This window comes from Lagopus muta, unplaced genomic scaffold (genome assembly GCF_023343835.1).
Source record: "Lagopus muta isolate bLagMut1 unplaced genomic scaffold, bLagMut1 primary scaffold_147, whole genome shotgun sequence".
NCBI classification, from domain to species: Eukaryota; Metazoa; Chordata; class Aves; order Galliformes; family Phasianidae; genus Lagopus; species Lagopus muta.
Window position 1 is genome coordinate 1 of NW_026040198.1, and position 25,094 is coordinate 25,094.

At 62.1% G+C, this 25,094-nt stretch overlaps 5 protein-coding genes across 5 annotated transcripts; all 5 read left to right on the forward strand.

Annotated features, from left to right (window-relative positions):
- Positions 1–900: 900 nt before the first annotated feature.
- On the forward strand, positions 901–4,370 carry LSM12 (LSM12 homolog; the record flags this gene model as incomplete). Its single annotated transcript, XM_048932882.1, has 4 exons — positions 901–1,050; positions 2,989–3,098; positions 3,307–3,433; positions 3,517–4,370. Coding segments are annotated over 4 exons (480 nt in total), but the record flags the coding sequence as incomplete, so codon positions are not given.
- A 322-nt stretch (positions 4,371–4,692) lies between these two features.
- On the forward strand, positions 4,693–6,857 carry TMEM101 (transmembrane protein 101). Its single transcript, XM_048932883.1, has 4 exons — positions 4,693–4,875; positions 5,949–6,129; positions 6,207–6,353; positions 6,427–6,857. Exons 1-4 carry the CDS (start codon positions 4,739–4,741, stop codon positions 6,733–6,735), a joined length of 774 nt encoding a protein of 257 aa, XP_048788840.1. The 5' UTR covers positions 4,693–4,738; the 3' UTR covers positions 6,736–6,857.
- Positions 6,858–10,619: 3,762 nt separating this feature from the next.
- On the forward strand, positions 10,620–11,404 carry LOC125687675 (pro-neuropeptide Y-like). Its single transcript, XM_048932887.1, has 3 exons — positions 10,620–10,789; positions 11,185–11,256; positions 11,340–11,404. The coding sequence occupies exons 1-3, from the start codon at positions 10,620–10,622 to the stop codon at positions 11,368–11,370; spliced, it is 273 nt and encodes a 90-aa protein (XP_048788844.1). The 3' UTR covers positions 11,371–11,404.
- A 2,090-nt stretch (positions 11,405–13,494) lies between these two features.
- Positions 13,495–14,580, forward strand: LOC125687676 (pancreatic hormone-like). Its single transcript, XM_048932888.1, has 2 exons — positions 13,495–13,676; positions 14,517–14,580. The coding sequence occupies exons 1-2, from the start codon at positions 13,495–13,497 to the stop codon at positions 14,578–14,580; spliced, it is 246 nt and encodes an 81-aa protein (XP_048788845.1).
- A 1,727-nt stretch (positions 14,581–16,307) lies between these two features.
- LOC125687673 (all-trans-retinol 13,14-reductase-like) lies at positions 16,308–24,013 on the forward strand. The gene is made up of 11 exons (XM_048932884.1): positions 16,308–16,482; positions 17,175–17,357; positions 17,724–17,953; positions 18,977–19,172; positions 19,765–19,959; positions 20,325–20,450; positions 20,981–21,119; positions 21,184–21,293; positions 22,212–22,378; positions 22,497–22,656; positions 23,853–24,013. The coding sequence occupies exons 1-11, from the start codon at positions 16,308–16,310 to the stop codon at positions 24,011–24,013; spliced, it is 1,842 nt and encodes a 613-aa protein (XP_048788841.1).
- Positions 24,014–25,094: the final 1,081 nt, after the last annotated feature.

The window sequence follows — 25,094 nt, forward strand, 5'->3', positions numbered from 1 at the left end:
AAACGTCCTGCAGCTCTGGAGGGGGAATGGGACCCCCGGTGATGCCCAGCAGCAGGCGGTTCTGACTCAGCCTCCGTTCTCAGCTGTAAGGTTTCGTTTCTGGTTGGTCCTGTGTGGAGCCAGGGTTCGGAGCCGCTGCTCCTTGTGGGTCCGTTCCAACCTCAGATCTTCTGTGATCTCATCCTCTCAGAGACTCTTGCGCCACATCCCTCGTGCTCTGTGCTGTGCAGAAATGTGTTTGCTCACGAGGGCTTTGTGGCGTGTGGGGCTGAGCCCCACGGGCTGCTCTTCAATGGGAGACAGCAGCGAGGGCCTGCAGTGCAGCTCCCTGGGAACAGATTGCTCAGGAATTCGTGTCGGTTCTGGAAAGGTTTTCTGGGGGTGGTGCACTGTTGTCTGGTTTACGTTTCCCAGCCGTGCTGCGGCACCAAGCACAGCAAACCTGGGAGGTGAGGAAGGTGAGGAGCTCCTGTCCTCCTGGGGAGGCTGTGGGCTCAGCTATTGCCTGCCAGAGGAAGCAGCTGGGGGAGAAAACTGTGTGAGTTTGAGGTAGGGTGGTGGTTGGGTTCACTTGCAGAGCAGCTTGTGCGTAAGGGAGCGCACTGCACTGCTCAGAATGGGGCAGCTGCATCTCAGATCAGAACCGAGCTCGTTTCTTGGAGGAGAGCACACAATATCCCAGCTTGTGTGCGGTGCAGTCGTGGCAGTTTGGGGCTGAAAGCATCTCTGCTGTAGTTGGGAAAAGCATGTCAGCATCCAGTGAGTCAAAGGAGAGTTTGGTGGTGGCGTGAGGTCCTGCAGGTTGGCAGAGCTGGGGCAGGGATGGTGGAAAACTCGCCGAAAAACCACCTGCTGGCTCTCTGTGCTCAGCACCTCCCTGCCTGGGTTTGTTTTCCTTAATGCTTCGTCCCTCCAGAATGCCCTTCTTCCAGTGGGAAGCCCAACCACGCAGATATCCTGCTTGTAAACCTACAGTATGTTTCAGAAGTGGAAATAATTAACGACCGCACGGAAACCCCTCCTCCTTTAGCTTCACTCAATGTTAGCAAGGTAAGAAGGTGACTGGGGTGGGCTGGGGGCTGCCTGCGGGCTGGGGGAGGCCGTGCTGGCAGCGCTGGGTTGGCTTTTAACTTCAAACCTGTGTCATTTGTGACTCCGTGCAGCTTCCATTCAGGGCTTGGGGGTCTGTGCGACCCGTGGGCTTCTGTGCTGTGGGGCTGCTCAGCCAGGAGGTGCTGTGGCTGTGGGCAGCGCAGGAGGGCTTCCCTCGAGGAGGGGCGCAGCTCAGGCTCTCTTTCTGCTCCTTGCCCTTTGAACTCTTGCCCCGCTCACGCAGCGCCTGCTGGCTGAACGCATCAGCCTGCATTCTGTGCTCCTGTGGGCAGGGAGAAGCCGTGGGAGGTCGCTGCCCTCTCTGCATGGATGCTGCTCGGCTTCAGGAGCAGAATGTCTGGCGCGGCCCCCTGGCGGAGGGGTGGCACAGGAGCTGTGAAGCCCAGCTGTTGGCTGAGGTTTGAGGAGCGGCTTTTTGTGCTTCCTCCTCAAAAGCAGGGAGGGCAGGTGCTGAAGGGAAGCTGAGCCCTTTGGGACGCAGCCCTGGGGGTTGCGAGGCCCTCGGAGGGCTGCAGGGGGGTTCCTCCTTTTCCCACCTGGAAGCTTCTCATGGCAGTGGCTGTGTCCCTGCGCCTGGTGGTGGCAGCGGCTGGACGTCCCCTGCCTGGCAGTTCCCCCTGCCTGGATGAGCAAGCGGACAGATTTCAGATGGCACAAATGCTGTGAAGATGCAGCTCTTCTGATGGCACAGAGGGACGTGGCTGGGAGGTGGGCAGCAGCCGACGTGGCATCGCTTCACATGTTCTCTCTTTGGTCTTCCTGGCACTGAAATCCTTGCTGTTGTGTTGGTCCGTGTCCCTCAGCGCAGGCAGTGCTGGAGCTGTGGGGCAGGAGCAGATGGGGGGGGTGGTGATGGGGGGGGTGCAGGGCTTGGTGCCCTGCAGTGCTGTGCTCAGCGCCCTGTTCTGCTCCTGGTGCCATGGGCTGTCCCAGCACTTCTGTCACTTGTGCCAATGGGGCCGGAGAGGGGCGGTGACTCGGTCATTTGTGCACGGAGCTGAGGAAAGGTGCCAGTGCTGAGTGGAAGTGAGGAAGCCGTAGGGGTGCTGCAGGCTGGGGGCTGGCACGTGGCACCTCTTGTTCTGGTCTGGCCGAGGCAAATGGGAGAGGAACCTTCGGGTCCCTTCCCTGCAGGGCATCGCTGTGCTGCCAGTGGTGTGGCTCACAGCTGCAGCCCTGGGTGCTGTGGGTCGCAGTGTTCGGGTGAGAAGGCAAAGTGAAGCTGTGCTGCAGGGGATGAGCAGTGTTTGCTGCAGGAAGTGCCCGATTCTCCCTGAGAAATTGGGCTTTTTGGACCCAGAGCGGGCTTGCAGAGGGGTCACTGCTGCTGTTTGGGATGCAGCGTTGTCAGCAGCGTGTTCAGTGTCTGCAGTGCTTCTCAGCTGCCAGGGTGAGGGTGAGAGGCTCCATGTGAGGGCTGAGGGGAAGCCCTGGACCTTTTGCTGCTTCTCCACGAGCTCTTGAAGGAGCTGGGAGCCTCCATGGCCTTGTGACAATGCTGGGCGCCCTGCTCCTTGCTCATGGCTGCTTGCGCTGTGTCAGCGTGAGCCCCAGCGGAGGCCTCTCTGCACATGGATTGTGTGAGGCCAGAGGGATTGCTGCTGCTGTTCCCAAAAAGCTGACTTTGTTGTTGTTGTTGTTACCTTTTTTGGGCTGCAGTAACTGCTCTGGGCTAAAGTTGCTCATACCTCCAAGCCTTGATGCTGTGGTCGTTTCGGACTCAGCTTGCCCAGGTTGTCGCACGTTAGCATGAAGGTGGCTGGGAGCTGAAACGGCACCTGATAATTGGGGAGAGGCAGAGGGGGCACACAGCCATCCTTGGGGGCGGTGTGGGGCGCAGGCAGCGTGTGCAGGATCTCTGTGCCCCCCCCCCAGCTCGCCAACAAAGCACGGATGGAGAAGGAGGAGAAGCTGAGCCAGGCGTACGCCATCAGTGCGGGGGTCTCCCTGGAGGGACAGCAGCTCTTCCAGACCATCCACAAGACGTGAGTCTCGGTGCCTCCCCCCCCCCCCACACCCACACTGTGCTTTTGGGGTCCCCACATGGCCTGGGGGAGGGGGGGGGGGGCTGCGTTGTTTGGTGTCACCCCCAAAAACCTGCGGGTGGTCAGCAGGATGCATTGGGTGGTGGAATGGGAACGGGGGGGGGGGGGGACACGGCTGGGCTGATCCTTCTGCCCCCCACCCCCGCAGCATTAAGGACTGTAAATGGCAGGAGAAGAACATAGTTGTGATGGAAGAAGTCGTCATCGCCCCCCCGTACCAGGTGGAGAACTGTAAAGGCAAAGAGGGCAGCGCGCTGGGGCACGTACGCAAAATAGTGAGTACAGCAAAACAGGGGGGGGCAGTGGGGGTCACCCCCCCTCCCCTCCTCGGCCGTGCTGAGCCCCTCCCCACCCACAGGTCGAGAAACACTTTAGAGATGTGGAAAGCCAAAAGGTAATGCAGCGTTCACAAGCACAGCAAACACAGAAGGAGAGCGCCCTGTCGTCCTGAGGCCTGCCGGCACCGATGTCCTGCCTGGGGAACGGGGCAGCTCGCCGATTCCAAACCTTAGACTTTAAACAAACAAACAAACAAACAAAAACCAACACACACACATAAAAAAAAAGAAAAAAAAAAAGAAAAAAAAAAAAAGAGAATAATTTAAAAGCTCATGCATTACTTGACTAACAGACTTTCTTTTGTCCGCCATGGTTTCTTTCCCATCGGCTGCTCGCGCTCGGTTACTTTTATTTTTGGACTCCCCTCTCCACAACCCCCCCTTTATTTTTCCAAAGGGGGTCCTTCACCCCCCCCCAAAGGGAGCAGCTCCCATTTCCTCCCCCCAGGACGCCTCCAAAAATAAAACTAAGCAGCAGCAGCCCCGAGCCGGGACCTGCGACCCGCAGGCTCCTCTTTTAATTTTGTTTGCACAGGGCAAGGCTTGAATTAGTCCTATTTTTCTTATCTTTAAAGATATATATGAATATATATTAAAATGTCCTTTAAATATTTTCTGCTTCCGGCAGTTCTCTTGGGATCATGGCAAAAAAAAAGAGAAGAAAACAAAAAACCCACAACAAAACCACCTGAATCCCCACGTTTTCACCCAAAGAGCCCAAAGTTCATTTCTGAGGGGGGGGGGGGAGGGGGGAGGTTCCTCTTTCTGTTCAATTTTCCCCATTTCCTTCATTTTTTACTGTCTATTTTTTTTTTGCCATGATTCTCCCCCTCCTCCCCCTTTGTTTTAATTTTTTTGGGTGTTTTTTTTTTTTTTTGTTCTGTTTTTAAAGAGAAGAAATGGCTCAAAAAAAAAAAAAAAAAGTTTAATTCAAGCCCTGCCTTCTGGAGTTTAAGAAGAAAAAAAAAAAAAAAAAACAAAGAAAAGGAAAAAAAAAAGAAAAAAAAGAAAAAAAAAAAAAGAAAAATTTTTTTAGTATTGTTTAGCAAAAAAAAAAAAAAAAAAAACAATAAAACCCGAGATTTTTTTAACCATCACCGGTGTGGCGATGTGGGTTTGTGAGGGGACACCGGGCCGCGCCGGAAGTCCTGCCCCTCGATTTCCGGCGGCGGGACTTCCGGCGCAGTGCGCAAAGGACTTCCGGCTCCTCCACTAGGCCTTCCGGTTTCAGGCCTCCCCGAAATGGCGGCGGGGCGCGGGTGGAGGCGGCGGGCGCTGCGGCTGCTGACGGCGGGCGGCGGGGTGCTGCTGACCCGCTTCCCTTTCTGGCACTGCTTCAGCGGGCTGCTGCTGTGCGCCGAGCGGGCCGACGGGCGGCGGTGCGGGGGAAGGGAGCGGGGGAGCGGGGAGGGTGAGATGAGCCGCGGAGGGCGGAGGGACGGAGTGGGGCGGGGGTTGAGTGTGGGGCGGCTGTTGGGGGGAGAGGGTGAGTGTGGGTGCGGTGATGTCTGGGGTAATTGCGGGTCAGCTGCGGGGAATTGGGGTAAGCAGGGGGCGTGGGGTGGGTGTGGGGCATCTGGGGGGTACGGGGGTGGGTGTGAGGTTGGTGGTGGGCGCTGCGATCAAGTGTGGGGCAGCCAGGGGAGACTGAATATGGGTATGGTGGAGTGTGGGGCAGGTGGGGTGGGATTGGGGGAAGTCAGGAGTCTGGGGTGGGTGGGGGGCATCTGGGGGACACTGGGGTCACTGTGGGGAAGCTGGGTACAAGGCAGCTGGCATCGTTCTTGGAGGGGAGGCATTGGGTTAAGTGTGGGTTAGTTGGGGGGCACTGCGATTGGTGTGGGGCGGTAGGGGTTCTGGGTTGTGTATAGGGCACCTATGAAGCAACCTAGGGGCTGCTATGGGGCATCTGGAGTTTAGTGTGGGACACCTAAGGGAGTGGGTGTGTGGGGCTTGGATTAAGTAAGGGGGCAAAGGTTGCTGTGGGGCAGCAGAAGGATCTTGGGTTGGTATGGGGAGTGGGAGTTGATGGTGCAGGCGTGGGGCAGCTGTGTGCCATGAGTTAAGCGTGGCAAAGGAGGGGCTGAGGGTTGCTGTGATGCAGCTGGAGGAGCCTAAGTGTGGGGCAGCTGGGGTTGGGGCATGGGGGATATGTGGGGGGCAGGATGCTGGCAGAGCCCTGGGGCCGAAGAGGCCGCGATTGGTGTGGGGCCATGGATGCTGATTAGCGTGGGGCAGCTGGGATTCTCCAGAGGTAGCATTGGGGGGCTTGGGGCAACCGTGGGGCTGGGGGTCTTGGGGCAGCTGGTGGCTCCGGCGGTCGTGTAGGGCTCAGGAATGGAGAGCTGGGGGGAAGGGAACCCTTGGAAGGGGGCGGGGTGTGCAGATGTGGCGCAGGGATGGGAGCAGGGGGGTGCCAGCGGGGCTGGAGCTGCCGTGCCCCCACCCCCAGGAAGCCTGACATCCCGGTGCCATACCTGTATGTGGACATGGGGGTGGCCGTGCTGTGTGCCAGCTTCATGTCCTTCGGGGTGAAGCGCCGCTGGTTCGCCCTGGGGGCCGCCCTGCAGCTCGCCGTGGCCACGTACGCCTCCCACGTCGGCGGCCAGGTGCACTACGGCGACTGGCTGAAGGTGAGACCCCCCCCACGCACCCCTTAGGGACTCCCTTCCCATCCCCGGGGGGCTCAGCGCTGACGGTGGCCCCCCAGGTGCGCATGTACTCCCGGACCATCGCCATCATCGGCGGTTTCCTCATCCTGGCCAGCGGTGCAGGCGAGTTGTACCGGCAGAAGCCCCGCAGCCGCTCTCTGCAGTCCACAGGCCAGGTCTTCCTGGGCATCTACCTCATCTGCCAGGTACGGGGGGCACCGGGGGGGCGGGCGGCGACGGCACCGAACCCATCCCACAGCCACAGCCCCTCTCCCGCAGGCCTACTCTCTGCAGCACAGCAAGGAGGACCGGCTGGCTTACCTGAACCACATCCTGGGGGGGGAGCTGACCCTGCAGCTCCTCTTCGTGCTCTACGGCCTCCTGGCTTTGGCCTTCCTCTCCGGTTACTACGTGCGGGTGGCGGCGCAGGTCCTGGCCGTGCTGCTGCCTCTCGCCATCCTCCTCATCGATGGCAACATCGGTTACTGGCACGAGGCGCGGCGCGTGGAGTTCTGGAACCAGATGAAGCTCATCGGGCAGAACGTGGGCATCTTCGGCGCCGTCGTCATCCTGGCCACCGACGGCTGAGCAGGACTTGGGGACGGCGCAGAGGACGGCTTCTTTTGGCTTATTTTATTGGAAGGATTGCTATTTATTATTAATTTTTTTGTTTTTTAAATATGTAAATATTTGATAACAGGACGAGGTGGTGGCTGTGCCCTGCTGCAGGGGGGGGGGGGGGGGCTCCCAAGAGGCCTAAAATCCCCACTCCCCCCTTTTTCTGGACCGGTGGAAGGAGAAATCCTTGTGCTCCGTCGGGTGGTGCCTCATTGGGGGGCGCTGTGCCCCATTATGGGGTGCCCCCCTCCTCGAGGTGGGGAAACGGAGGCAGGGGGTGCCCTGGGGGGGGGGGGGGGGGCGGCTTCCCTCTTCGTGCTGCTGGGCTTCTGGCTGCCGCAATGGGGGTGCGGGGAGGGGCTGACCGCGTCCTCCCTGTCCCCACCGTCCCTGTCGGCTCATCGGAAGCGCGTGGGGCCGAGCAAACAGTCACTGCCGGGGCTGATAGGGGCTGATAAGGGCTGCGGGGCCCTTAATGCGTCTCCGGCGGAAAGAGCAGGGCCATAAAGAGCGGGGAGGCGGCAGCGCCTGTTTGCTGTCCCTGCACGGAGCGGGGGGGGGGCCGCGTCCCACCTCCCCCCCTCCCCACAGCCCCGCTGCCCCGCTGCCGGAGCCATCGCGTGACCTTTGGAAAACGGCTGTTTGCTGTCACCTGGGGGAAATAGAGCAGAAACGTCGCTTCCGTCTCCCCCCCCCCCCCCCCGGTGCTGGGGTCGGTGCTGGGGGGGCCACGTAGAAGCTGGCCCGACCCCCCCCCTCCGCCTGAGGACATCGGCGGTGCTTGGAGCGGCGCTGCCTCTCTCCCGGTCCCTCTGGGGGTGATGGGGATGGGCGGCAGCCCTTGTGCCCCCCCTCGGGTGGGATGGGGGTCCGGCAGTGCTGGATTCGCCCTCGGTGTCCCCGGCACGCGGCTGCACCGATCCAATTCCCCTCAGGGGACGTGAAAGGTGACATCGAGGCGGTCGATGCCATCCGCGGATCACAGCTGCGGCCCCGCTCTGTGCGTGTGACACGGAGCGCCTTTGGCCACCTCCGCGCCCGCGGCTCAGCGTGGCACCAAACGAGCCCTGCGGGATGCGGGGCGACGCGTGCTGCTCACCGGGCTGCGCGCAGCCGTGGGGCCGGGAGCCCCGTGGTGGCAGCGCCACGAGCTGAGCCCATGCTGCTGCTTGGCCGGGTCACGGCAGCGCGGCCGCGTCCCCTCCTGCCGGGCGTTCAGCTCAGCCAGCACCGCGTCCCCGCATCCCATCCCTGCTGCTCCCCATCCAGAGATACAGCCTTGCCCCCCCCTCCCCCCCCCCCCCCGATTTGGTTCTGTTGACCCCCACGTCGTGCGTCACGGCCCCAGATGGGTGATTGCTCGTTAATACCAAATCCATAACGAATTAACGCGGGGTGGGGGGGGCGAGGGGGGAGCAGAAAGGGCAGCTCATCCATCCTGCCGAGGTGGCGGCAGTGATGAAGTGGCGGCGCTGCGCGGCTCCGTGCTCTGCTGGGTGCCGGGGGGGGGGGGGGGGGGGGGGGGGAAACTGAGGCAGCAGAGGCGCTGCGCGCTGTCCTGCCCGCTGCCCCAGGGCTGGCCGTGCCCGTTGTCCCTCTGTGTGATTGATGTCCCCCTGTCTGTGTGCCGCTGTCACCTCCTGTGCCTCTCAGGGGTGCTGTGGCTTTGTTGGTACTGTGGCTGGGTCCCTGTGCCTCGTTTGTGCCTCGTTTGTGCCTCGTTTGTGCCTCGTTTGTGCCTCGTTTGTGCCTCGTTTGTGCCATGTCTGTGCCATGTCCATGTGCCACGTTTGTGCCACATCCATGCTGTGCCCCTGTGCCACATCTGTGCCACATCTGTGCCATGTTTGTGCCTTGTTTGTGCCACATCCATGCCGTGTCCCTGTGCCATATCTGTGCCATATCTGTGCCACGTCTGTGCCATGTTTGTGCCTTGTTTGTGCCACATCCATGCCGTGTCCCTGTGCCATATCTGTGCCATATCTGTGCCATGTCTGTGCCATGTCTCTGCCATGCTTGTGCCGTGTCCCTGTGCTGTGTCTGTGCCATGTTTGTGTCATGTCTGTGCCACATCCATGCTGTGCCACGTTTATGCCACGTTTGTGCCGTGTCTGTGCCGTGTTGGTGCTGTCCCTGTGCCGTGTCCCAGCACCATGTCTGTGCCATGCTCTCTTGTCCCTGTGCCACATCCCTGCCATGCTCCTGTCCCATGCCTGTGCCATGTTTGTCATATCTGTGCCATGTTGGTGCTGTGTCTGTGCCATGTCCCTGTGCCACATCTATGCCACATCCCTGTGTCCCAGTGCCGTTTTTGTGCCATGTCTGTATCATGTCCCTGTGCTGTGTCCCAGTGCCACATCTATGCCATGTCCCCATGCTGTCCCTGTGCCGTGTTCCTGTCCCCAATCTGTGCCATGTTTGTGCCATATGTCTGTGCCACATCCGTGCCATGTCCCCATGTCACAGCCACATCTACGTGCTGTGTCACCTCCCTGTGCCGCATCCTTGCTCCGTCCGTGTGCCACGTCTGTGCCACCTCCATGCTGTATCCCTGTCCTTTACCTGTGCCGTGTCCCTGTGCGGCGTCTCTGTCCTTTGTGCCACGTCCCTGTGTCCCATCTGCACCCCCTCCCTGCACCGCGTCCATTCCGTGTCCCTGTGCCACATCCCCACGTCCCACGGTGCCACATCTGTGTGCCATTGTCCCCCACACCTTTCACCATTCCTCCATCCGTGCGCCACACCGGGGGGGGGGCACCGAGAGTGCAGCAGAGCCAGAGGGGGGGGGGGGGGCTGCGGGGTCCTCGCTGTGTTGGGTCGAGGGAGGGAGGGAGGGAGGAGCCGGGCCCCCCCGGAGGCTATAAAAGCAGGGAGGGCACGGCGGCTGGCTGGCGTCCCCTGTGCTGTCACCCCACTGCCTGGCACTGTGAGTATGGGGGCAGATGGGGGGGCTGCCGGGGACGGAGGGGTCCCTGGGGATGGGGATGTTGGGGGGGGGTCTGTGGGATGGGGAGATTGTGTCCTTGGGGGTCTGTGGGGGGAAGTTGTCCTATGGGGGAGATGGGGGTCCCGGGGGTGGGAGCGCAACCTCGAGTGGGTGCTGGGTGGGGGAGGAGTTTTGCTTTTGGGGGGGGGGTCTTTGGAAAAGGTCCCCTCTGGGGGGAAGGGGTCCATTTTGGGGGGGTGTCTTTTTTTTGGGGGGGGGATCCCCTTTTCGGGGGGGTCCCTTTTGGGTGGGATGTCCATTTTGGGATGGTTCCCTTTTGGAGGGGGTTCCTTTTGGGGGTGTCCCCTTTTGGGGGGGAGGTCGCCTTTGAGGAGGGGTCCCCTTTGGAGGGTGTCCATTTTGGGGGGTGTCGCTTTTTGGTCACTTCTGGGGGGATGTCCCCTTGGGGGGGGGGGGGGGTCCCTTTTAGAGGGGGTCCCTTTTGGGTAACAAATCCCTTTTTGGGGGAGTGTCCCCTTTTGGGGGGGGGGGGGGAGGAGTGTCCCTTTTGGGGAGGGTCCCTTTGGAGGGTATCCTGTCCCTTTTTGGGGGGTGTCCCTTTTGGTGGGGGATCCCCTTTGGGCGGCTGTCCCCATTGGGGGGGGGGGGGTCCCCCTTTTGGAGGTGTCCATTTGGGGGTGACAGGTCCCCTTTGGGGGGGGTCCCTTTTGGGGGGTGTCCCGGTGAGGAGGGATACATCCACACCCTGTGAGGGATCCCAATGGGGGGGTGGAGGGGACAACACGGAACCGACAGAGCAGCTTCGGGTCGGATGGAACCCCGAGGGTCGCGGGTTCCTGGAGGGGGGGGCGGGCACCGCTCTGACCTTTCCCCCCCCCGCCGCCCCCCTCGTTGCCATCCGTCCCAGATGCCTCTGGCTGCGCTCCGCCTCCTGCCCGCCTTGGCGCTTTGCGCGCTGCTCTGCGCGGCCGCGTATCCACCGAAACCCGAAAACCCCGGAGACGCGGCGTCGCCCGAGGAGATCGCGCAATATTTCTCCGCTCTGCGCCATTACATCAACCTGGTCACGCGGCAGCGGTGAGCGCCGTGCGGGGCCGTTTGCGCGCTCACGGCCGCCCGTTTGCACACCCGCACAGCCGGGCGCGCCTGCGAGCTGCTGGGCTCCCCTTGGCACACCTGCCTGCTCCCCTTTGCGCGTCCCCGCGCTCCCCGTGCACGCTTGTGCCCCCCCCCCCCCCATTTGCACACCCACGACCTGTCGTTTGCAGCAGAACCGCGTGCTCCCCTTTGCACACCCGCAGGCTCCCCCTCGCTTGTGTGCAGCCGTTTGCACAGCCGTGCGCTCCCATTTGCACACCCACACGCACAGACCCCATTTGCACACCCACCCCGCTCCCATGTCCACGTCCTGCTTGCACCCCCCACGCTCCCGTTATTTGCACACCCATGCAGCCCTTTGCACGTCCCCACAGCTACGGGAAGCGCAGCAGCTCCGTGCCTGCAGTGTTGGTGCAGCCTATGGGTCCCCGCAGCCATGCGCCGTGGTGAGCATCACCTCCCCCCCCACCCCCGACCCCCCCGACCCCCCAGGCCGTGTCCCCACACGTAACCCCTGCTGTCCCCACAGGTCTGACATCGACGATGACTCCGCCTGGTGACCCCCATTACCCCAATCCCCCCCCCCAACCCCCCCACCCCACAAATTGTCCCCATCTCTCCGTGTTGCTCCCATCTGAGTTGAGGGTGCAGCACTGGGGGCTGCATGAGCACTGCATGGGGGGACCCCCAGAGCCCGGGGGTGTCCCGTGAACGAGGGGGGGGCACACAGACACACAGACACACAGACACACAGACACACAGACACACAGACACACACACAGATCCCATCTGCTGGGGGGGGGTCCCGTGTGGCCCCCACACGCTGCTGCCAGTGGCAATAAAGAGCATGATGTGGGCACCAGTGTGGCTGTGTGTGCTGAGGGGGGGGGGGTGGAAATTAGGGAGGGGGTGGGGGGGGGGGAGGGGGTATAGGGATGGATGGGGGGCAGAGGTGGAAGGGATGGAGGAGGGGATGTGGAGGGGAGGGAGAGGATGGAAAATGGGATTTGGGGATGGGGGGATGGAGGAGAGGATGGGGGGTTTGGGGGGGGAGGCTCAAATGGGGATGGAGGGATGCAGGAGGGGATGGCAGTGTGGGGGCAGGGAAGGAGGGAGAGGGTGGAAAAAGGGATGGAGGGATGGAAAAGGGGGGATGGAGGGACTGTGGTTGCACAGGTTGGGATGGCAGAGAAATTGGGGGGTGGGAGGGGTGGATGGGTGTAGGGATGGATGGGGGCAGAGATGAAAGGGACGGAGCCGGGGATATGGGGGGGTGGAGGGGATGGAGGGGGGGATGGAGGGGTGCAGGAGGGGACGGGGGGGTGTGGGGCGCAGGGAAGGAGGGAGGGGGGGCAGGGGTGGAAAAAGGGATGGAGGGATAGAAAAGGGGGGAGGGAGGGATGGAGGAGAGGATGGGGGGATGCAGGAGGGGATGACGGATAGAGGGATGCGGAGGGTGGAGGGATGGAGAAATGGATATAGGGATGGAAAGGAGGATGGGGGATGTGGGGGGGACTCAGGTGGGGATGGAGGGATGCAGGAGTTGGTGGGAAAAGGGATTTGGGGATGGAGGGGGGGATGGAGGGATGCAGGAGGGGATGACGGACAGAGGGATGCGGAGGGTGGAGGGATGGATAGGAGGAGAGAGGGGTGCAGGAGAGGATGGGGGGCGTTGGGGGGTGCCGGCATTGAGCTGCACTGGTGTGGAAACTCGGGAGGGGGCGCTGGGTGCACTGAGCGGGGGGGGGGGCACACAGGGGTGGGTGAGGGGTGTGCGCTGTGTGGGGACACGGGGGGCGCGTTGGGCTGTGAGGGTGCTGGGGGGGGGCAGTGGTGTGGGTGCTGGGCTGCGCCGTGTGTTGGCTGCCACGTGTGCTGTGCTGTGGGGTCCCTGGGGGGGCTGCGGCCATTGGGGGCTGTCTGGGCTGAACCCCCCCCCCCCCCAAGCCCCTCTGAGCCCCCCACCCCAAACCCCTCTGACCTCCCAGCCTGGCCATGTCTCAATGGATGGCCACGTCTCAACTCACAGCCACAAGTGGGGGGTTCCAGCTGCTGCCCCCCACGCTGCCTGCAGCCATTCGTTCACCTCCTGCCCCCCCCGGTGTCCCCCTGTCCTGCTGCCGTCTGTCCCCCTGCCATGGCTGCACCCTCTGTCCATCCGTCCCTGTGTTGCTGTCTGTCTGTCCATCCCCAGGACAAAACCGCTCTGAGGTCAGCAAACACCCCCTCGCCCCCCCTCGTACCCCCATCCCTAGAGTCAAACATTAACCAGGGCACCGCGAGGGGCCAGCCGTCCCCATCCCCCCCCCAACCCCCTCCATCCCTTCTCCCCGTGCCCCCCATCCTCCCTGGCAACGCAAATGGGGTGACATCAGCAGGGGACAGAGCCTGGGGGGGGGTGGGGGGGGTGGGATATAAGGGCAGCTCTGCACAGCGGCGGTGCCACCAAGGGATCGGAGCCGCCACCAGTGCTGCCATCGTGTCCCTGTGCCACGTCCTGAGGAATCAGGTGAGCAGCAGAAGTGGGGCAGAAATGGGGCAGAAATGGGGCAGAAATGGGGCAGAAATGGGGCAGAAGTGGGGCAGAAATGGGGCAGAAATGGGGCAGAAATGGGCTGCTGAGCAGGGAGTGCAGGCACGAGGTGTGCAGGGCCCAGCTGACACCACGCTGCTGCGCTGCAGCCATGCCATCCCACCGGGCTGCGCCGCTGCTGCTGCTGGCCTGCAGCCTGCTGCTGCTCGCTGCGCCCCACGCCACCGCCGGCCCCTCGCAGCCCAGCTACCCTGGGGACGATGCTCCTGTGGAGGACCTCATCCGCTTCTACAACGACCTGCAGCAGTACCTCAACGTGGTCACACGGCACCGGTGAGCAGCAGGGTTGCAATGCTGTCCTACTGCAATGCTGTCCTACTGCAATGCTGTCCTACTGCAATGCTGTCCTACTGCAATGCTCTCCTACTGCAATGCTGTCCTATTGCAATGCTCTCCTACTGCAATGCTCTCCTATTGCAATGCTGTCCTATTGCAATGCTGTTCTATTGCAATGCTCTCCTATTGCAATGCTCTCCTACTGCACTGCTGTCCTATTGCAATGCTCTCCCATCACAACACATCCCTTTTTGCAACACCCCCACCATTGCAACTCTCTCTTGCAATGCCATTTCCCAAAGCAAATTGCCCCCCTTTGCAATGCATTCCCCATTGCAATCCTCTCCTTCTTGCAACCCACTCGTCTGCTTGCACTTGCTGCAATGCTCTCCCTCCTGCAACCTGCTTGCCCACTGCACTCAGATCCTTGCTGCAATGCTTTCCTCATTGCAGCATGCCGCCCCGTTGCAATGCACCTCCTGTTGCAACATGCTTTCCTCTTGCAGCTGCCCCACTTTTGCAATGCCAGCCCATTCCATGCTGCAACCCAGCCCCCCTCACTGCAACCCATCCAGCTGCTGTGCCACCACCCCTGTTGCAACGCAACTCCTGCTGCAAAGAGCTTTCCCACTCTTGCAAGCTCCTGATTGCACTTCCTTGTTGCAATGCCTTCCTTGTTGCAACGCCTTCCTTGTTGCAACGCCTTCCTTGTTGCAACGCCTTCCTTGTTGCAACGCCTTCCTTGTTGCAACGCCTTCCTTGTTGCAACGCCTTCCTTGTTGCAGTGCCTTCCTCCTTGCAATGCACAGCTCCCTTGCACTGTGCTCCCTGTTGCAGGTACGGCCGGCGGTCCAGCAGCCAGGCGCTGTGTGAGGAGCCCATGGGTGCTGCTGGGTGCTGAGCGCTGGGTGCGGTGCTGACTGCGTGGCCCAGCACTGCCTGGGGGGGGGGGGGGGGTCCTGCAACATCTGCAGCCCCTCAGCCCCCCTCACATTGCCCCCAGACCCCCAAAATAAACCTCATTGCAGCCACCTCCTGCTTCTGCCTGGTGCTGGGGGCGCTGGGAGCTAGGAACGGGCGCAGCAGGGTGTGCAGTGGTGTGCGTGCAGCTGTGTGTGAGCATGGAGAGCAAGGGTGCAGCTGTGCTGCTGTCTGTGCCCAGCGAGCACGAGGTGTGTGCACAAGTTGTGCACTGTGCGCACTTAGCATTGCACTGTGCACACACAGCATTGCACTTTGCACACACAGCATTGCACTGTGCACACTTAGAATTGCACTTTGCACACTCAGCATTGCACTGTGCACACTCAGCATTGCACTGTGCACACTTAGAATTGCACTTTGCACACTCAGCCTTGCACCATTGCTCTGTGCACACGCGTCCACCAGTCTTTGCGGACGGTTGGAGCTCCTCCCTCCGGAGCCGCTCTGCACTGCGCTCTCTGTGGTCCGAGGTCCTCCAGGGGGTGCAGCGGCGCTGTACGTCCACCAGGTGGCGGTACAGAGCACTGCGCATGCGCAGACCCTGCCTCAGTTTCCCCACCCGACCCCACCGGGTTGGGCTCTGCACTCATCTCGGTGCGCCCCCCCCCGGGTCCTCCCCCCCCTCCTCCCCCACATAGCAATGACCCCAATGAGGACCCCAACCTGTAATTAGCCCGCAATTAATGACCCTCAGTGGTGCTGCTGGGGCTGCTATGGGGGGATGTGGGGACAGGGGGGGGCGCCGTGCTGCATCTCTGCATCCCCTCTCTCCCCCTGCCCCACCCTGGGGGGACACCCGGGGGTCCTCATGTCCCCGTGTTCCCAAATCCCTGTGTCCCCACATCTCAATGTCCCCATTTCCCCACGTCCCTTTTCCCACACCCCCGTCCCCACGTCCCCCCATCCTTGGCTCTCCCCTCTGTGCCGCTTTTGTGCCTTTTCTTAAAGTGAAAGAGAAGAAAAGCAGCTCCCGTGTCCCCAGACCCACAGAACTGGGGCAGCGCAGGGTGGGCACGGTGCCACCCGTGTCCCTTCCACCCCCCATGCGCGTCCCCCCGCCACGACGTCCCCTCTCCCACCGATGCCTTTATCCCTGAAAATGCATCTTTGGCCCCATTTTAGCACACAGAGGGGTTTGTGGGGCTGGGGAGGGGTGCGTGGGGGGGTCACTTTGTGTGTGTTTGCACACGTGTGTGCAGTGCCCTTCCCCCTGCAGCCAGGAGATGTCAGCACAGCTGCAGGCAGCGGAGTTGGGCTGGGTGTGAGGGTGTGCACACGCGTGCTTGCACAGTTTGCACACGCAGATCCGTGCGTCCCCCCCCTTTGCACAGCTGCACACATGCCCTGCATGCACCATCCGTGCACGCTGCTCTGTGTCCCAGCAGCACGATGTGTGTGCGGGGGGGGGGGGGGGGGATGACACAACAGGAGGGGGGGGTGCTGCCCCACGGGGTGCAAAACTGCTGGCTGCAAGCCAGCGTCTGTAAGCCGCTGCAGCGATAAGCTGCTCTGCCCCCTAAGCCCCCGATCCGACAGCTTGGGGGGGGGGGATGGGGGTCACACACACACACGAGGTGCTCTGCATCCACACCACCCCGTCCCCGAGGTGCTGCATCCGAGCTGCAGCGCTGCCCCGCTGCAACCATGTGGGCCTCGCCGCTGCTGCTGCTGCTGCCTCCGTGCCTGGCCGTGCTGCTGCTGGGGCTGCTGGCACAGCGCCTGCTGGGTTCTGCTGGGAATCCCTTTGCACACCCAGCCCCCCGATCCCCCCGGCCCTTGGTAACGGACCAGCACGCCCGTAACAGAGTGCTGAGGAGGGGTGAGTCTGTGTGTGCGTCTGTCTGTCCGTCTGCCCATCCCTGCAGGCTCACGCTGTGCAGTTGCAGTGTGCGTGCTGCGTGTGAGCGCGGCGCCTGCTGCAGCCATGCATGCAGGGCAGCGCGTGGTTGTGAGCTGCGTGCTGCACCGGTGCACATTGCACAGCTCCATATTGCATGCTGCATGGGTGTATATTGCACACTGCGCAGATCTGCACTGCATGCTGCACCAGTGCACACTGCACAGCTCCATATTGCATGCTGCATGCGTTCATCTTGCATGCTGCACAGACATGCACGGCATGCTGCACCAATGTGCACTGCACGTCTGCATATTGCATGCTGCATGCGTGTATATTGCACGCTGCATGGGTGCACACTGCACATTTTATGGGTGCATACTGCACGCTGCGTGGCTCCATACTGCACACTGTGTGGATGTGCACTGTGTGCTGCACGAGTGCACGCTGCATGGCTGCATGTTGCATGCTGGGTGGATGTGCACTGTGTGCTGGATGAGTGCACGCTGCACAGATGCATCTTGCACACTTCATGAGTGCACACTGCATGCACTGTGGATGTGCACCGCATGCTGCATTGGCGCACACAACGCGGGTGCAAACTGCATGCTGTGTGGGTGCACGCCTCCTGCTGCTGCATGCAAGCAGCACAACGCTCCTCTCTCCATGCACAGGGTTCAGTGCTGCACGCGTGCCGCAGGATTTGGATGCTGTTGTCATCGGCAGTGGCATTGGGGGGCTGGCAGCTGCGTGCATCCTGGCCAAGGTGGGCAAACGTGTGCTGGTGTTGGAGCAGCACGACCAGGCTGGGGGCTGCTGCCACACCTTCCAGGAGCGGGGCAATGAGTTTGACGTGGGTAAGGAGCAGCGTGCATTGGTGGTGCTTGCAGCGTGCGATCGTGCATCCAACCTGCAGCGCAACGGCTGTGCAAAGCGTGCAATGCAGCACGTGTGATGTCGGCGTGGGCAGGGTGTGCATGGTGCACGCATTGTTTGCATGTGGGGTGAATGGGCGCAGAGCATGCGTGCAGCGTGCATGAATGTGTGATGTCTGCAGCGTGCACAGCATCTGCCTGCAGTGCGTGTGTGTGCATGCAGTGTGTGTGCATCGTGCGTGTGTGCATGCAGTGTGCAGGCCACGTGTGTGTGCACATGCGCCGTGCATACCGTATGCATGCAGAATGCGTGCACACACCGCATGCCTGCCCTCCTGGCGCCTGCAGGCATCCACTACGTGGGGCAGATGCACGAGGGCAGCATGCTGCGTGTGCTGCTGGACCAGCTGACAGACGGGCAGCTGTGCTGGCAGCGCCTGCCTGACCCCTATGATGAGGTGACCCTGGGCCCGCGCTGCTATCAGCTCCGTGCTGGCAAAGCTGCCTTTGTTGCTGCGTTGGAGGAGCAGTTCCCTGAGGAGAAGGCGGCGATCCGGGAGTTCATGAGGCTGTCCAAGGTGGGGCTGCGTTGGGGGAGTGTGGGGGGGTGATGGGGGTGGGGGTCAGCCGAGCTGCTGGGGGAGGTGGTGTCCATGTGGGTCTGTGGGTGTTTGGGTTGGGCTGGGGGTGACAAGGTGGTTGTGGTGGCTGTGGGGATAGAGGGGATGGGGGTGGAGGGGACAGGGGTAGTGGCCATAAGGGGGACATGAATGGTGGGGACAGGGGGGACGTGGAGGGGATGTGAGTATCGATAGGGTTGGCTGGGAGAAGGGTGGTGGGGGCCATGGGGAAGATAGGGATGGGGGGCGTGAGGGATGGGGGTGGATGGGACACGGGTGGTGGCCGTGGGGGAGCATGAGTGGGGGGGACACGGGGAGCAAGAGTAGTGGCCATAGTTGGGACATGGGTGGTGGCTATGGGGAGGACATGGGTGGAGAGCAATGAGGGACATGGGTGGCGGCCATGAGGGGGCAGGGATGGTGGGGGTGTAGGGGACACAGGTGGTGGGACATGAGCGGCAGAGTTGGTTGGGAGATGTGGATGGCGGCCATGGGGAGGAGATGGGTGGTGGGGACATGAGTTGTGGGGATGGAGGCGGTGGGGACGTGGACATCGGTAGCGGCTGTGGGAGAACAACTGTGGTTGGGACATGGATGGTGGCCGTGGGGAGGACGTGGGTGGTGGGGACACGGGTGATGGGGTTAGCTAGGTGGGGGCATGGGGACATGGGTGGTGACCACGATCGAGACACGGGTGGAGGGTTGGGGAGTGCACGGATGGTGGCCATGGGGAGGATGAGGGTGGTGGGGATGGGGGTGGTGGGGTTGGATGGGACACGAGGTGGGGACACGGGGTGGTGAGATTGGCTGGGATGTGGGTTGTTGGGACACGGGGGGTGTGGGAGGTGGGGTTGGCTGGGATGAGCGCGGTTGGGACGCGGCGGCGGCCGCGGGGGGGGGGCAGAGGTGGCGGGGATGTTGGGTGGCAGCCACGCAGGGGATGAAGGCGGCCATGGGGTGACACGGAGCCGTGCGGTGCAGCTGGCCTCCAGGCACGTGGCGCTGCTGGCGCTGCTGAAGATGGTGCCGCGCTGGCTGGCGGCCATGTTGGTGCGCAGCGGCCTGCTGCACTGCCTGTCGCCCGTCTTCCGCATGGCGGCCACCAGCCACAGCGAGGCGGTGGCCCGGCTGACGGACAACCAGGACCTGCGTGCCCTGCTCAGCTACCTCTTCTATGGTCAGTGGCTGTTGTGACAGGGAGGGGGCTATTGAGTGAGGGAGTAGGCTATCGTGATGGGGAGGGTGCTATAGTGATGGGGAGGGCGATATAGAGACAGGGAGTAGGCTATTGTGATGGAGAGGAGGCTATCATGACAGAGAGTGGGCTATCACAACAGGGAGGAGGTTATCGCGACAGAGAGGGGGCTGTTGCTGCAAGGAGGGGGGTATTGTGATAGGGAGGGCACTGCTGCAACGGGAGGAGGGCTGTGTCGTGATAGGGTGAGGTGGGCTGCAACAGGGGTTGGCTGTATCATGATAGGGAAGGCCATGTTGTGGTAGAGGATGGCTGTATCACGATGGGGAGGGCCTTGTCACGACAGAGGATGGCTATATCATGATATGGAAGGCCACACTGTGGTAGGGGAGGGCCCTATCACGATGGGGAGGGCCATGTCATGACAGAGTACGGCTGTATCATGACGGGGAGGGCCACATTGCGCTAGGGGAGGGTCGTATCACGACGGGGAGGGCCAAGTCGTGACAGAGGACGACCGCCCCGTGTCGGCGCCATCTCCATGGCGGCGCTGTCACCATCCCTGTGTCCCCAGGCACGGCACCCCGGGATTCCAGCTTCCTGGTGAACGTGCTGATGGTTCACCACTACCAGCGCGGCGCCTGGTACCCGCGGGGGGGGGGCAGCGAGGTCGCCTTCCACACCGTGCCCCTCATCGAGCGCGCAGGGGGGGCCGTGCTGGTGAGGGCTGCTGTCACACGCATCCTCGTCTCTGGTGGCACCGCTGTGGGTGAGAGGCCAGCGTGGGGGCTGGGATGTGGGGTGGGTGACAACATGGGGGTGGGTGACAGTGTGGGGTGGGTGACAACATGGGGTGGGTGACAGTGTGGGGTGGGTGACAGTGTGGGGTGGGTGACAACATGGGATGGGTGGCAGTGTGGGGTGGGTGGCAGTGTGGGGTGGGTGACAACATGGGATGGGTGACAGTGTGGGGTGGGTGACAGTGTGGGGTGGGTGACAACATGGGATGGGTGGCAGTGTGGGGTGGGTGACAGTGTGGGGTGGGTGACAACATGGGATGGGTGGCAGTGTGGGGTGGGTGACAGTGTGGGGTGGGTGACAACATGGGATGGGTGACAACACGCTGTGCTGCAGGGGTGGCCGTGCAGAAGGGCGGTGAGGAGGAGGAGGTGGAGATCCGGGCGCGCGTTGTCATCTCTGATGCTGGGACCTTCAACACCTTCAGCAGGCTGCTGCCCTCCCCACTGCGCGCCCACCCCGGTGTGTGCCGCCATGGCGCCCGTCTGCCTGGGTGCCCCTGTGCCCTTGGTGTCCCCAGTGGTTCCAGTGTCCCCAGTGTCCCTGGTGTCCCCAAATGTTCCTGGTGTCCCCAGTGCTCGTGGCTTCTCCAATGTCTCCCATGTCCCTGGTGCCCCAGGTGTCCCCAGCACCCCAAAGCTCATTGTGTCCCCGGTGTCCCTGGTGTCCCCAGTATCTCCCGTGTTCCCAGCACCCCCAGTGCCCACCATGTCCCCAATATCCCCGGTGTCCCCAGCACCCCAAAGCTCACTGTGGCCCAGTGCTCCTGGTGTCCCCGTTGTTGCTGATGTCCCCAACACCCCTGGTGTCCCCATTGCTCGTGGTGTCCCCAGTGTCTCCAGAACCCTCAGAGATCATCACGTCCCCGGTGCTCTTGGTGTCCCCACCTGATGTCCCCAGCGCCCCTGGTGTCCATGGCATCCCCTGTGCCCCCACCACCCCTCTCCAGGGGACAGGGTGCCACTGTCCCCAATGCCCCCCTGTCCCCGCAGCCATCCGCTCCCGCCTGGCCATGGTGCAGCACGGGATGGGCTCCTTCCTGGTGTTTGTGGGGCTGCGGGGCAGCGCGGCCGAGCTGGACCTGCCAGCCACCAACTTCTGGATCTACCCTCACAACGACCTGGACACCATGTAAGGGCCCCCCACTGTGGGACAGGGACGGGGGCAGGGATGGGGACAAGTGCTGTTCCTGTAGGATGAGCAAATACGCTGCCCTGAGCCGCGAGGACGTCCCTGAGAACCTGGCCATGATGTTCATCACCTTCCCTGCCGCCAAGGACCCCACCTACGAGGAGCGGCACCCAGGTGGGGGGGTCCTCACTGTGCCCCCTCCCCCCCGACCCCATTCACATGATGGCATGAGCTCAGCACCGCCTTCATCTGCCAAGGGTTGGGCGATGGGGCGGGCATGGGGGTGATGTCTCCATGGTTAGGACCACGGTCATCCCAGTGGTTGGGGTTATGGGGTGGGTGCTGGGGGGGGGAACATCTCCATGATTAGGACCAAAGTCATGGCAGTGGTTGAGGTTATGGGGTGGACACTGGGTGTGACATCCCTTCAATGGAGACCAAGGTCATCCCGGTGGTTGGGGTTGTGGGGTGGGCACTGGGGTGGTGACAACTCTGTGATTAGGATCAAGGTCATCCTCGTGGTTGGGGCTGGGCATCCCCCAGGTGGGGCTGGGGTGGGAACTGAGGCCAACGCTCCCATGGTGAAGACTGGCTTCATCCCAAGAGTCGGGTGACAGGATGGACAGTGGGGGTGACATCCCTACCATGGAGACCAAGGTCATCCCAGGGGCTGTAGTTATGGGGTGGGCACCAGGGCTGACATCCCTATGATGGCAACCAAGGTCATCCCAATAGTTGGGTTATGGGGTGGACACCGGGGGGGGACACACATCTCCACGATTAGGACCAAAGTCATGGCAGTGGTTGAGGTTATGGAGTGGACACTGGGCAGGTGACATCCCTACAATGGAGACCAAGGTCATCCCCGTGGTTGAGGTTATGGGGTGGGCACTGGGGTGGGTGACAGCCCCACGATCAGGGCCGAGGTCATCCCAATGGCTGGGGTTATGGGGTGAACTCTGGGGGCGACGTCCCAGTGATGAAGACTGCGATCGCCCCGGTGGCTGCAGCTGTGGGATGCGCACCAGGGCTGCCCTACAACGGATCACACGGGGGTCTCAGGGCCGATCTCCCCCTGCGCCCCCCATGCAGGCCGCTCATGCATGACCATCCTGACCATGGCGCGCTACGAATGGTTCGAGGGCTGGGCAGGGACTCTTCCCAGGCGCCGTGGGGACGATTACCTGCGCTACAAGACCGACATCGCCCAGCGCCTGCTGCAGCGCGCGCTGCTGCGCTTCCCCCACCTCCGCGACAAGGTGACGGCGTCGGGGCGCTCCGTGGGGCGGGGTACCCGGAATGGGGTGGGCTGGAGGGGACGGGGACCCCCGGTGTACCCTATGTGCCCCCTTCCCTCTCCCCCCATGGGCCGTGCAGGTGGACTTCGTGGAGGCGGCGTCGCCGCTCAGCAATGCGCATTACCTGGCGGCGCCGCGCGGGGAGATGTACGGCGCTGAGCACGACCTGCGGCGCTTCAGCCCCGAGGTGGTGGCAGCCATGAGGGCGGACACCCCTGTCAGGAACCTCTACCTCACGGGTACGTGGCCGTCCCCGCCTCCTGTGTCCCTGTGTCCCCATGTCTGTGTGTCCCCGTGTGCTTCTTGTCCCCTCATCCCTGTACCCCCAAGTCTCCTGGTCTTGTTTCTCCCTGTGTCCCCATATCCTCATGTCCCCATGTCTATGTGTCCCCCTGTCTGTGTGTCCCCGTGTATCCGTGTCCCCTCATCCCTGCGTCCCCGTGTCTCCTGCTCTTGCTTCTCCATGCCCCCAAGTCCCAGAGTCCCCCTGTCTCCATGACTCCATGTCCCCACATTTGTGTCTGTCCCCGTGTCCCTGTGTGCCCCATGACCCCAGGTCTGTGTGTCCCCCTGTCTGTGTGTCCCTGTGTCCCCATGTGCTCCATGTCCCCACATCCCTGCATCCCCGTGTCTCCTGGTCTTGTTTCTCCGTGTCCCCATATCCTCATGTCCCCACATCTGTGTGTCCCTGTGTCCCCCATGTCCCCACATTTGTGCCTGTCCCCATGTCCCTGTGTGCCCCATGTCCCCACGTCTGTGTGTCCCCATGTCCCATGTGCCCGTGTCCCCACATCCCTGTACCCCCAAGTCTCCTGGTCTTGCTTCTCCCTGTGTCCCCATATCCTCGTGTCCCCACATCTGTGTGTCCCCGTGTGCTCTGTGTCCCCTCTTCCCTGCATCCCCGTGTCTCCTGCTCTTGCTTCTCCATGCCACCATGTCCCAGAGTCCCCCTGTCTCCATATGACCCCATGTCCCCAGGACTGTGCCTGTCCCCATGTCCCCACATTTGTGCCTGTCCCCATGTCCCTGTGTGCCCCATGTCCCCATGTCTGTGTGTCCCCATGTCCCATGTGCCCGTGTCCCCACATCCCTGCATCCCCGTGTCTCCTGGTCTTGTTTCTCCATGCCCCCATGTCCCCACATCCCAGAGTCCCCAAGTCCCCATGACTCCATTTCCCCACATCTGTGTCCCCATGATCCTACGCCCCATCTTCCCATGTCCCCATGTCACCACGTCTGTGTCCCCATGTCCCCATGTCCCCTCTCTCCACGTCCCCCTGTCCCTGTGCCCCATATCCCCATGTTTCCATGCTCAGCTCCAGCCAGGCTCTCCTTTACACCCGGGATGTCCCATGGGGTGACCCTATCCCCATGGCAGTGCCTTGTCCCCATGTCCCCATGGGGTGGCCGTGTCACAGCCAGGTCTCGTCCCCAGGGCAGGACGTGTTCAGCTGTGGGCTGGCAGGGGCCGTTCATGGGGCGCTGCTTTGTGCCTCAGCCGTGCTGGGCCGTGTGCTGTATGTGGATCTGCTGAGGCTCAAGAGGAGGGAGAAGGCAGCAATGCGTGGTGCGAGAGCGGGGAGCACAGCACCGTGATGGGGGGAGCTGAGAGGGATGGGGGGACGGGGGTAGGATGGGATGGGGGGCGGGATGGGGGCGGGAGGAGATAGAATAGAATGTAGGATGGGGTGCAATGGGGTGGGATGGGAACAGGGAAAGGATGGGGATGGGATGGGATGGGATGGGATGGGATGGGATGGGATGGGATGGGATGGGATGGGATGGGATGGAATGGGATGGATGGGATGGGATGGGATGGGATGGGATGGGATGGGATGGATGGGATGGATGGGATGGGATGGATGGGATGGGATGGGATGGGATGGGATGGGATGGGATGGGATGGGATGGGATGGGAATGGGATGAGATGGGATGGATGGGATGGATGGGATGGGATGGATGGGATGGATGGGATGGGATGGGGATGGGATGGGATGGGATGGGATGGGAATGGGATGGAATGGGATGGGATGGAATGGGAAGGGGTGGGATGGGGTGGGATGGGATACAATGGAATGGGATGGGATGGGATGGGATACAATAGGATACAGGATACAATGGTATGGAATGGGACGGAATAGGATGCAATAGGATATAGGATGGGAGAGGGTGGGACAGGATAGAATAGGATGGGATGTGATGGGGATCGGTTATAGGATATAGGATATAGGATACAGGATATAGGATATAGGATGTAGGATATAGGATATAGGATATAGGATACAGGATGTAGGATATAGGATATAGGATATAGGATACAGGTTGTAGGATGGGATGGGACGGGGGCTGATGCACAGCTGTGCCCCCACCCCTTCGGTTCCCCCCGGCTCAGCAGAGCAGTGCGGGCTCTTTCTGTTCTATTGCCACAATAAACTGAGATCCCCGCACGGAGCTCCATCGGAGCAGCGCCGGGGGGGGCGGTCGGTGGGGCTCAGACGGAGCGCGGGGGGCACGAAGGGAGCGAGGCGGAGCACAGTGCCGCCGCCGGGGCGGGGGGGGACCGCAGAGCCCCGCACAGATCCGCTGTGCCCGGGGGGGGGGGGGCTGCAAACCCCCATAGAAGTGGGTCGGGCTGCCGGGGGGGGGCGATGCCGGGAAGCTGAGGTCGCGCTGCGG